Raw genomic sequence first — 12,376 nt, 5'->3', positions numbered from 1 at the left:
AAAATATTGAGAATAGAAAATTTGTAGCATTATTTTAATCACATGCATCATCCTAGGATCCTTATTCTGCCATCTGATCCATGAGGATAGAACCCATTCAGACTGAAGCCCTGTTAACTTCACTAAGAATAGAAACCAAATCCTAACAGTTGAGCAAAAGGAGAATTTCCATTATCTATTAGTGCTATAGTGCCTATGATACAAAGCTGAAAAATGTTGATTCCATGCATCAGAGAGCAATAGTATTAGCCAGATCATCACAATATTATCCTATTGGAAATACTTGTGCATGACTGGAGTAGGACCTTTTCTAGTTCATTCAGATGACTGTAGCTTGGTGGAAGAGTGTGCTGCAAAATGTGATCAGTCCATTGTCATGGTATCTGACAAGGGTAGAGTCCCATAACTTATTGTTTAGTTTGGAAGGTTGTTTTATAACATAGTTTCTTCTTTCTGGTATAGTCTTTAATCTAGTTATTGGCCCAGGTTTATGCTGGCTATTTTGTGTTTCACATTGCTGTATGAATATATAAACAGTAAGGCCATATCTGCACTAGTACTTTTACAGTGGCACAGCTGTACTGATGCAGCTGCGCCACTGAAGATCACTCATGTAGATGTTCTATGCCAATGGGAAAGAGCTCTCCCATCGACATAATAGAACCACCTCCACGAGTGGCAGTGGCTATGTTGACAGGAGAGGCTCTCCCACTGACATAGCGCTGTGCACACTTGCCACTTGTGCCGGTGAAATGTATGTTGCTCAGGGGTGTGTTTTTTCACATCCCTGAGCGACATAGCTTTTGCTGACGTAAGTGGTAGAGTAGACATGGCAAGTCTCTAGGCAATGAGTGCTAATTGTGATGTCAAAGACTCTGTATAGGAGGAATTTTCAATTTCAGAGGCAACATTTCTATCTTGTACAATACTCGCTCTTCTACAAATTTAGCCCCTTAAAATCCGTTTAAGATGGATCAACTTTAGTAAACAATGCAAAGAAAACACATTTTCCCTATTTTACTTACTGTCCATGTGTCATAAACAGGACTATTCTGTGACTTGGTCTAGGATAGCAAAGATGCTAGCAGGCAGGATGATGGCCATCACTATCCAGGATGTTCCCACTCTAGGGTTCTCTCCAGGGGTTACCTGATACATTTTCAAGAGGCTCTCTGAAGGTTTACCATTATATTTCTTCCACTCTTTCTAAAGTCTTGTTTGGATGAGCTCTGACTTGGAGAGCTGAGCCCTAAACCCCATTAGGAAAGTTTCTTAGCAGGAAGTGAATATTTGCTGAGGCTTCTTTTGTGGTAATTTTGTTTATTGGGATGGGTGTGTGTGTGTGTGTGTTTGTGTGTGTGTGTTTGTTTATTGCAGATTTCCTTCCCAGTCTTGAGTCAACAAATTATTAAGACTACTAGCATCTTTCCCTTTGCCACACAACTGGTTGTTATAAATCTGCTCAGGGACTGCATAGGTTCCCAGAAAATTCTGAAGGAGAGGAGAGAATTAGAGAGCAGGAAATACTTGATGATGATGATAGTCATCCTGCCTGTCAGAGCAAGTGATGAGACAAGAAGAACACAGAGAAAGCCACTGGAAGCAAATTAGCAGTAATTTTGAATTTAATTTACCTTGAATATAATTTTCTTGTCCAGACAGACAAACGTTCTTTGTGGCTTTCCTGGACCTAGATGTGCTTCTGTGCTTTGTTCAGTGTCACCTGATGCTCTCTTCTGTCCATCTACAGCCGGATCTCTTACTCTGTCAAGGTTCAGACATGAAAACTTTAATCATTCCTCTACCAATGTGCATGGTTTCATTTGGAGCCAGGTGAAATATAGAAGTTGACTGAATTTCGTTTTGAGTTTTGGGAATTGTTCATCCTTTTTTATGCTTCACAGCTGCATATATACTTACAAATATGTCATTTTTATTATTTTCAGACACTGTTTAAAGTCTCTATTCCACATCCCACAGCTGATTGTGATTTTGCACAATATGAAATACACAGGCTTATTCCTGGCATTGATTTGTTCTCTGATCGCTACAGAGCTGATGTCTCCACTGTAGTTGCAAGTCTGAGTTTCCTTATATTTGAATTGCATTGTGCAAAGCAAAATCTAATAGTAAGTACTATTCAAAAACATATATGAATGAACTGCAAGTCATCATATTTAATAGAAAATTATTATGCTTGATCTGTTGTGGGTACATTGCATGTTTTGGAGAGAGCCCTTGTTATCTTCGTTGGCTGATGGTCTGGGGGCTGTTGCAACAGGGTCATGGCACAGAGTTCTGCATTTTTTAATCCCTTAGGGCAGAGATTCTCAAACTGGGGTGTGTGTATGCCCCAGGAAGCAGGGTGCCCATGTATTTGGGTGGGAGAGGCCGTGAGAAGATTTAGGGGGAAAAAAACCTTCCTGCACAAATTGAGAGCTGGGCAGCTAGAGAGTGGCGGCTGCTGACCAAGCGTCCAGCTCTGAAGGCAGAGCCACCAGCAGCAGCAGAGAAGTAAGGGTGGCAATACCATACCATGTCACCCATCATAATTCTGCTATGCTGCTGGCGGTGGTGCTGTTTTCAGAGGTGGGCCCCTGCACAGCTTTGCCTTCAGATCTGTGTGGCCAGAGAGCGACGGCTGCTGGCTGGGTGCCTGGGCCTGGGAGTGCATAAACTGCTACAGACAAAAAGAAGGGGGGCATGATCAAATAAGTTTGAGAATGACTGCTTTAGGGTCTGTACATTTTGGGTGTGTAAGGTCAGTGATACTGATGTATTATTTCATGCCATGATTTTAAAAGAAGTGTTGATGGAATATTGTAATGGTGTGTGTGTGTGTGTGTGTGTGTGTGTGTGTGTGTGTGTGTGTGTGTGTGTGTGTGCTCTCTCTCATTTATTTCCTCCCTCCTTGAAAGTGTCAGTACTAGTCAATGAGTAGAGCTAAGCTCAGGCATAGAAGTGCTTCTCACATGAAGCCAGATGCAGAGATAAACTAGGATTTTATCCAGTTTACAAATGGAATTGGCTGCAGAGCTGAACACCTACCGTGCTTATGTTGTGTCCTCCTAAGTAGATGCAGCTGCTGGCTTTTCTACTGCTCACGGTGTGTCCAGGTTGTCAGTGGATTACAATTTGTTAGCATAGATAGGGCAGTTGTACATGACATGAAGCTGAAAATGCATTGTGTGTCTACTGTTCCTAGGCACTCTGGAGGAAAACACATAATATATGTGATTTCAAAAGCCGCTGTACTCCAAGAGTGAGTGTAAATCCAATATATTCAAAACACATTAGAGAACTTTAATTATAGATTCAGTAAGTAAGTTACTGTAGTTTTGTTTTCCCCACTCCCGTTTTCTTTTCCTTCTCTTTAAGACCTGTCTTCACGACTTTGCTCTCTTATTGATTATCTTTACTAGAGCCCTGCGCAGGACTGTTTCTTTAATTCTGCTTCCATCCTGCCCTGCAATACCCACTCTCAGCTGCTCCCACATTGTTTCTTGCATTTTTATTCCATTCCCACCCACAAAAACCTTGGATTCCACAAATCCTGCAAGAGAATCAGATTCTCCTATGCTATTTTTTTTAAATTTGCTTAATATAGATACAAATGGAATTCAGACACAATTTTTATCACTAAAAGAATAAAACAAATCTTGTTTAAGCTTTGTAAGAAATACTTTATCTCCTGTTATAATAGACAGCAAATTTCTTTCTATCCCTCGCTTAAGTATTTAAACCTTTATTTAACAAAAAAAGAAAAACTTGCATTACTTTGCCACAGTCTCTTTTTTTTTTTTTTTTTTGGCCACCCAATTGCATCCACAACAAAGTACATTTTACCTTCTCCCGCTATTATGGCAGCAGGTCCTGCTGCAAGGCTCTGGTCTGTACCCCTGCCCTCCACCAAGTTCCTTCCCATTTTCCACTTTAATTTTGTCCCCTCCTAGCCTCCAGGTTAATTTTATTCTATACAGATTGCTTCTTTCTCTCCTACTTTAATGAAACATACACTCTCACTTGCTTATCTGTCTCAGAGAGCAGATTGCTAGTTGAAGAAGTACTTCACACACCTCTTTATGCACATTTATAGACACATTGCTCCTGTATCAGGTAGAGTAGCTAATCGGCCGTAGATCAGAGGCACTGCAATAGCAGTACCAGCAGGGCAAGAGCTACATTTCCACCTACATTGTACAGTGTAATCAGTTGTGGGACTGTTTTGGACAATGGACACCATTAAAGCACACTTAAAGTGAGGTCAAATTTGGCTCCAGATTTTGGTTTGATAAAATAATATTTTACAGAATATTTTTTTTTCAGAAATATTTTAAATTTGCAGAGAAAATATTTTAAGAACAAACTAAGATTCCCTTGAGGACTCTGTAATACAGACACGGCACTATTAAACTAGTACATGAGAACTGTACAGTGACATTGACAAGAAAATAACTATAAACCAAAGTAACACTGCCTACTTTGTTTTCGTTGTCTACACTGAAAGAAAATTAAAAAGAAAACAAACAGGATAAGTGGGTGAACAGTAAAGCAGATTACAAAAGTTCTTTCAATGTTAATCCAAATATGATTTTTAACACAAGTATATTTTAATCTGTAAAATAGCGAACAAAGTTTATTTATTATTGAAGGACTGGGTCCTAGTACATTATACTTTTTTGTGACAGTTACCCTTAGATCAGCAATTGAATTGAAATTAATGGGACTGTTTGGATAGTTAAATATTAATCAGATACGTAAAGATTATAGGATCAAGCATTTACCTTTTATTAACTTTGTCTAATAAAAATAATTTAGCTCAAGAGACTCATTCACTGTTGGATAAGCAGGTCCAACTCAACTGAGCCTTGTCAGGATTCAATATGTATTCTAATCTAAATAATTTAAATTAGAAAATTATTATATTTGACTAGATATTTAATATTTTATAATGTCATAGGTATATTTTTATCCTTTTAGTTATTGTTTTAGAAAAATTTTGGCATCAGAGTGCAGACTCTTTGAGCAACCCTGTGTACTGAATTCTTTCAAGTACATGTACTCTCTTATGGTACATCAAACACTCCTGAGCTAAGAGGACAATTTTGAGGAAACTTTAAATTCTGTTGTTTTGATCAGATGAAAGACAGTGCTCCTAAGAATAGTAGGATTGGCTTTAGCCATTTACAGAATTTTGTAAAGTATCCATTCTTCACAGAATACAAGAGAGCAGAGAATGGCAATGGAAGTACTAGCACTATAAATTAGGCTATTTTCATGTGTTTTCTTTAATGTACAGACTTTGCAGTACTGTATTTTTGTATTGGCAGACTTTCTGGCTTTTATGTCTAGACCGCCTAACATTTTTTTCTGCAGGTTTTGCCACTGTTTACGTTGTACCAATACTTTGTTTCTGAAATTTGTCGGGACCCGGTTAAATGTATTGAAGGAAGAATCCTCAAGGTAATGTAATAAACTTTCTAGCAGCTACAACATATTACATTTTTGAATAAACTTTTCATTTAACTTTATTACTAAATGTAATTGATTTACTGTTGCTTGGTGTATAACGTTGTGCCATGAACTGTAAAAGAAATACTTTATACTTGAGTTCTTGTTCAATATTTCTTCTCTCAATGAGCATCTTGATGGAATGAGAATCCTTTGTGATTGAAATCACTATTATTTTTTATTGTCTTTACTAATCAAGACTCCTACAATAGTCAAAAATATGAACATAACATATTGCCTTCTGAGTCTGCCTTTTTCTTTGGCAAACACTGATACTTCCTCGAGTGGTGTCCCTGTGTGTGCTCGACTCTAGGTGTCGGTGCATCCCTGCGCCAGAGATTGGAGATTTTTTGCAGCAGTACTCAGTTGGGGGAAGGGCATGCACAGGAGTAGTCTTGTGCAGCTGTTGGTGTCTCCTGTAGTGCACGCATCCTCGACCATCCCCTCAGTTCCTTCTCAACCATCCTTGGCTGCAGACCGAGCTCTCCTTGATACTTTCTGAAAAAAAAAAGTTACATAGGAACTTTTTATTAGTCTATACTTAGTTATATAGTTTCATTAGTTCCTCTTAGAGGTTTTTCTTCAAAAAAAAAATTTCTTTACTTAGTTCTCTGTTTACAAATAGCTCCATGGTTTACCACTTCAATTAACTCCCATCCTCATCTATCGGGGAGGAGGGAAAGAGGTTTACTGAAGTCATGCTGGGCTCAGTGGGTTTTAAAAGTGAGACTCCTGCCGTGAACCAGTGCCGGTCTCTGACGGCCACACATCCTGCATCTGCTGTCTGGGAGAAACTCATATCTCCCAGAAATGTGTACACTGCAGCAACTTGAAGTCAAGAGCAAGTCACGATAGGGATCTCTGTTTGAAAATGCTTCTGATAGAGAAATCCCTCCAACTTCAGCAAGAGACATCCTCCAGGGAGTTTCATAAACCGAGATCCCTAAGCAATGATAAGGCTCCAAATTCCAAAACTATCAGGAAGTGAGCCTCGACCTCTCCACAAGAGAGACTCACAAAAAGAGAGCTTTCTTAGCGAGGTCTTTACCCTCAGTGCTCCACTCATCCAGAGAGAGCACTTATGAGGCACCGGTCTCTTCCATCCTCATCCCTCAGTGGACCTCTGCCGAGCCCCAATGTGCGGCACTGGAGTCAAGATGACTCCTGCTCTTTTTAATTTTTTTTTAAAGTATGGAGTGTACATGAATGTGGCTGTCCTTATTCACTTCCGTACTCACTGTCAACATCAGTAATGTCATCAAGAACATTGTAATTACTTTTGGAATAGGTTTGTCACTTCATTTGTACTCCTGTTAAAGTTCTTTAAATCTTAGTGTGAGAACATTTTTACAAATAGCATAACTTGTAAGTGAAAGTGTTCAATTATAGAGTTTGGATATCTCAAGGAAATTATGAGGATTATGGAGAGGGGTCAGTACATTGATTTGGATAACACAGGAACTGACTTGAACTATAACTATAAAGTTCTAACCAAACCTGAACCCTAATTGAATTTTTTTTTTCTGTTTTGGAGAAAGTTTATTTTATTGTTGTTACAGGAGATCTTCAGCTTTTGGGTTCATTTATTCAGTACAAGATGTACAGGATAGCTATCTAGCAGAGAACATTCTCCATTAAATTGTGTCCATTTTAAATGGTCAAACTTTGGGTCAAAATTACTTGACAATTTCCCTTTTAATATAATGTATTGAAAGGAAGAGGAATGACTAAGGAAAGGCACTAAAACTAAATCTCAGTTTCTTATTTCTTTAAAGATTAAAGTACTTACAGATTTAGGATTTTTTGCGGAGGCTTTCTATGAACTGTGTCTGCTCAATCATGGCGAAAAAATTCCCTGGAAAGTATCTGCAGGCTACAGACTTACTGGGAAAATGATGGTAAAATATGCATGCTTGAATTATATTTATACCCTTACTTGGTTCTCCTTCATAGAATTATAAAGATCTGAAACCTTTACAAGAAGTAGAGCCATTACTAGTTCCTGAAATTACGAGTACTCCAGCATCATGCAATAAGTAATTTAGATGACATGCACTGAATGAGGGAGAAAACCATTCACTGAACAGTGAAGACAAAAATAAATTCTGAATACCTTCCTTGTTCACTGTGTGTCATCCAGCCTATACAATGAGTAAGGCAGGCATCTTGCAGGAAAATAGTATGTGAACATGTAGTTTAAGGCTATAAGTGAAATCTTAGCCTTATTTCAGTCTATGGCACAATTCCCACTGACTTCAGTGATGCCAGGATTTCACTCTTTCTTATAATGAATATGCACAAAGGGACAGAGTTCAGGATGTATGTACTTGGGTATCTCTTGATCTTGAAACATTTTATTTTGTAACTTTAACATTCCTTTCATGTAAAAAGAACAGGAGTACTTGTGGCACCTTAGAGACTAACAAATTTATTTGAGCATAAGCTTTCGTGGGCTACAGCCCACTTCTGTGGATGCATAGAATGGAACATATAGTGGGGAGATATATATACACATACAGAGAGCATGAAAAGGTGGGAGTTGCCTTACCAACTCTGAGAGGCCAATTAAGTAAGAGAAAAAACTTTTGACGTGATAATCAAGATAGCCCAGTACAGACAGTTTGATAAGAAGTGTGAGAATACTTACATGGGGAGAGAGATTCGATGTTTGTAATGGCTCAGCCATTCTCAGTCTCTATTCAAGCCTAAGTTGATTGTATCTAATTTGCATATCAATTCGAGTTCAGCAGTTTCTTGTTGGAGTCTGTTTTCGAAGCTTTTCTGTTGAAAAATTGCCACCCTTAGGCCTGTTACTGAGTGACCGGACAGGTCAAAGTATTCTCCTACTGGTTTTTGAATGTTATGATTCCTGATGTTAGGGTGGGGCCTTTGGGGAAGGGGTTGGAATGGGGGCGGGACAGAGGTGGAGTTGAGGCGGGGCTGGAGGTGGGGGGGGTCAAGCACCCACAGGCAGAGCAGAAGTCGGCACCTATTCCACCAGTGTTATTGATACCAGAATTGGGGCTAAGGAAAATTGATTACAAAGAAGCTGAAAATATACAAAACGTCAAAAACACAAATCTAAAAAAAAGGAGAAAAAATCTTCCTTTCTCCATTTTAATGTGTAGTAATCTTAGGTTTCATATGAAACGTTACTTAAATGAAAAGTGTTTGGACAGAAAGATGATCTTATTTAAAGTTGCCAACGTTTCTTTCAAACAAATGCCATAGGAAGACACTTCATGGGTTAAGAAGCTGAAAGTCTTGAAGAGTAAGATACCAGTGTTGTTTCCTAAAGAGAGTGAACATATTGCACCCCCACTAGATTGAACCTTAGAGGACACCAGTACCATTAGTGGTATTTTCTTCGGCCCTCCAGGAGCCTTCATAATTCAGAGCAGCACCTTAAACATGTGCTCAGCCACACTTGAAGTCATTGCATTTGAACACTATGCTTAAATCCGTTACTGAACTGAGGCTTATATGACATATAGCATATGGACACTGTACCACTACATGGGTTTCCCCCAAGTTCCTTGTAGGATCATCAGCAACTCATTCATCATTCATTGTTACATTTATAATTACAGTCTTTTCAGAAATTCAATGCTCAAAACCCCTCCTGTCGAACGCAAACTTACAGGTACAGAAACAACTTTGGTCTCATAGAACTAAAATATTAGTGGAGAGCATAACTTGTCACCTGTATAGTACCTCTTAGAGTCAATAGGAATTATGTGATGGAGAATATACCTATTTCTGTGCTTTCTATACAACTTTGTATTGTCCATTATATGCCTCAGTAAATATTTCTTTTTATTATTATTATAAATAATAATAATAATAATAATAATTTTATGTTAATAACACTCCTTTAGCACTTCATAAACATTAAATTTCACAACAGGCCTCTTTGGATAGAGGTTAGTGTCACTCTGCCTCAGTGGGTCATAACTGAGAATACCAGATTTAGGACAAATGCTAAGAAATAGGGCAGACACACTGCAAAACTGATGGTTATTCTTCCATGAGAAATACCAAACAAGCAACAAAAGTACATTTCTGTCTTACTACACTGGCTAACAAGAAGTCAGAAATGCAGCCTCCTTAGATATTGCCGAGTCCATGTTTCAACTCCCAGGCACTAGACTTAACGATGAGTGGTTATTTACCAATTTCATCAACCACAGGGGTCTTCTGATTCCAAAGGACCAGCCACATGCCCAGGTCCATATATAACTTGGATTTACCCTATAATCATGCTGTTGCCTATCCTTTAGTATCTAATATCTAAAGGTTTATTTATAAGAGAAAAGAAGAGAGAGTTAAATTGGTTTAAAAGGAATCAAATAACATACAATAATTACAAAGTTCTGGCATCAGGCTTGAAGCAATGATGAATAAAAACTGCTGGCTGTTAAGTCTCTGTTGCTTCCAAAGGATTGGAAGGTCTTCAGTCCTTTGGTTAGAATACTCCCATTAGTATGTTCATAGTCCAGAGAGTCATAGCAGGAAAGAGGCCAAAATGAAGATGTTTCCTGGGCCTTTTATATATTCTGCCATATGTTGGGAACATTCATTGTCGCACACAAGCCCTCGGCACAGTTTTGGAAAAGTACAGCCACGATATGTACTCCAGAGTCACATGAAGCTGGTCACATGCCCTTGCATGCTTCGATGAGTCAGAGCAGGGGCCATTACCCATATTCTGAGTGGAACATCCACAGGAAAGTCTATCAGGTGGGAATAAGCTTCTTCCATGCCCATTGTGTTTGTTGATGGGCTATGTGATGGGGCAAGGCCAGATGACTACAGTGAAGTACTGAGGAACAGGTATGTTAGCCCCAGGCTAAACAAATCCCTAGTACCATGGTAACCAAATGGCAGTTGCTCCAGGTTAATCAAGGCATCTCGGGCCAATTAAGATCTTTCTAGAAGGCAGTGGAGATAGCTACTTTGATTAGAACACCGGCAGCCAATCAAATCAGGGCACCTGGGTTTAAAAAGGAGCTCACTCCAATCAGGCAGGGAGGAGCCAGAGGAGAAGGAGCACGTGTGAGAAACTGGGAGCAAGAGGCACAAAGAGCTGAAACTGAGAGGATGTGCTACTGGAGGATTGAGGAATTATCAGACAATCAAGCATTATCAGACAGCAGGAGAAAGGTCCTATGGTGAGGATAAAGAAGGTGTTTGGAGGAGGCCATGGGGAAGTAGCCCAGGGAGTTGTAGCTGTCATGCAGCTGTTACAGGAGGCACTATAGAGAGCTGCAATCCACAGGGCCCTGGGCTGGAACCCGGAGTAGAGGGCAGGCCCGGGTTCCCCCCAAACCTCCCAACTCCTGATCAGACACAGGTGGAGTTGACCCAGACTGTGGGTTCCACCAGAGGAGAAGATCACTGTGGTGAGCAAATCCACCAATAAGTGCAGGACCCACCAAGGTACAGGAGGAACTTTGTCACAACTGGTGTCAGGAGTGAGATTTTTGGTGTGCACAGCACAGCGGAAGAAAGAGGGTGATTTAAAAAAAAAGAGAGATGGTTAATTTTTTTGTCACCACAATGGGTGACGTAGTGTGGGCACTGATACAAGCCACGGCGGCCCAGCAGGAGGCTACCCGTGTCCAGGCAGCCGCCCAGCAAGAAGCAATGCAGCTGCAGCAAGAGACTAATCGTCTGCTGATGGACCAAGCTGCTCAAGACCGAGCTATGTTGTGGGAACTGGTAAACCAGATAAAGACCCTTACAGAGCTGAACCGTGGCCATGATGGGACACGGCTCATATGGGCTCACCATAGGCTGCAGAAAATGATGCGGGAGAATGATGTAGAGGCATACCTTCTGGCCTTTGAGAGGACAGTCCTACGGGAGGCCTGGCCTCGAGATCAGTGGTCTGGCATCCTTGCCCCATTCCTGTGTGGAGAGGCCCAGAAAATGTACCATGATCTGCCTGAAGAGGCTGCAGCAGACTACTCCCTGCTGAAGGCAGAGATCCTGGCCAGATCTGGGGTAATGACCGCAGTGCAGGCCCAGTGGTATCATGAGTGGAGGTACCAGGAAGACAAAACCCCACGGTCCCAATTGTATGATCTCATCCATCTCGCATGAAAGTGGTTGCAAACAGAGTCCCGGAGTCCGGAAGAGATACTAGAGGTTCTGGTCATCGACCGGTACATCAGGGCACTGCCACCAGATCTCCGCAAATGGGTAGGCCAGAATGATCCGTCCACCTATGACGAGATGATAACGCTGGTAGAAAGACGCATGACAGCCAGGAAATTGACCCGACTACCCAAGGAAATCCCCTTTCGTAGCAAACACCCAGCCCCAACTCTGGAAGGTGGGACAGCCAAACCCCTGGGGAGTCCTAGGTGGAGGAAGAGGGGGGCTGAAAACCAGCAGAGACTCCAGAAGGGAGGGATTGACCTGAGTGGGGAAAACGCTGGGACTAAACCCCCTAGCCCACATGATAGGAGAATTTCAAACAATTATAGATGTTATGCATGTGGGGAGTGGGGACACATAGCAGCACAGTGTCACAGCATCGAGGAGCCTATGGAATGCAACTTGGGGGATTGGGAGGTCCCATGCTCCCTTATCCACCTTGCGGAGTCGCATTAGCCCCGCATAACTATACCAGGCCGGTGAAGATAAATGGAGCAGAGACTACAGCACTTGCGGACTCGGGGAATGCTATTATCCTTATATCGGGTAAGCTGGTAAAAAGTAGCCAGCTGCTGCAAGCCAAACATGTAGCAGTGACGTGTGTGCATGGGGCCATGAGCTATTACTTCACCATCACAGTGGAGATAGAGGTTCAGGGGAACACCATTGAGGTGACAGTGGGTGTAGTTCCTAAACTCCCATA

At 41.0% G+C, this 12,376-nt stretch overlaps 1 protein-coding gene across 1 annotated transcript in view; it reads left to right on the top strand.

The window, feature by feature from the left end:
- CFAP54 (cilia and flagella associated protein 54) overlaps positions 1-12,376 on the top strand; it is a 226,138-nt gene that overhangs the window by 138,507 nt on the left and 75,255 nt on the right. The window contains 5 exon segments of the mRNA XM_030548506.1: positions 1,947-2,129; positions 5,377-5,463; positions 7,287-7,409; positions 9,102-9,117; positions 9,120-9,154. Coding sequence (XP_030404366.1) covers positions 1,947-2,129; positions 5,377-5,463; positions 7,287-7,409; positions 9,102-9,117; positions 9,120-9,154 — 444 coding nt within the window.

This window comes from Gopherus evgoodei, chromosome 1 (assembly GCF_007399415.2).
Source record: "Gopherus evgoodei ecotype Sinaloan lineage chromosome 1, rGopEvg1_v1.p, whole genome shotgun sequence".
In the NCBI taxonomy this organism is placed as follows: Eukaryota; Metazoa; Chordata; order Testudines; family Testudinidae; genus Gopherus; species Gopherus evgoodei.
This window is presented reverse-complemented; position numbering and strand designations above follow the sequence as displayed.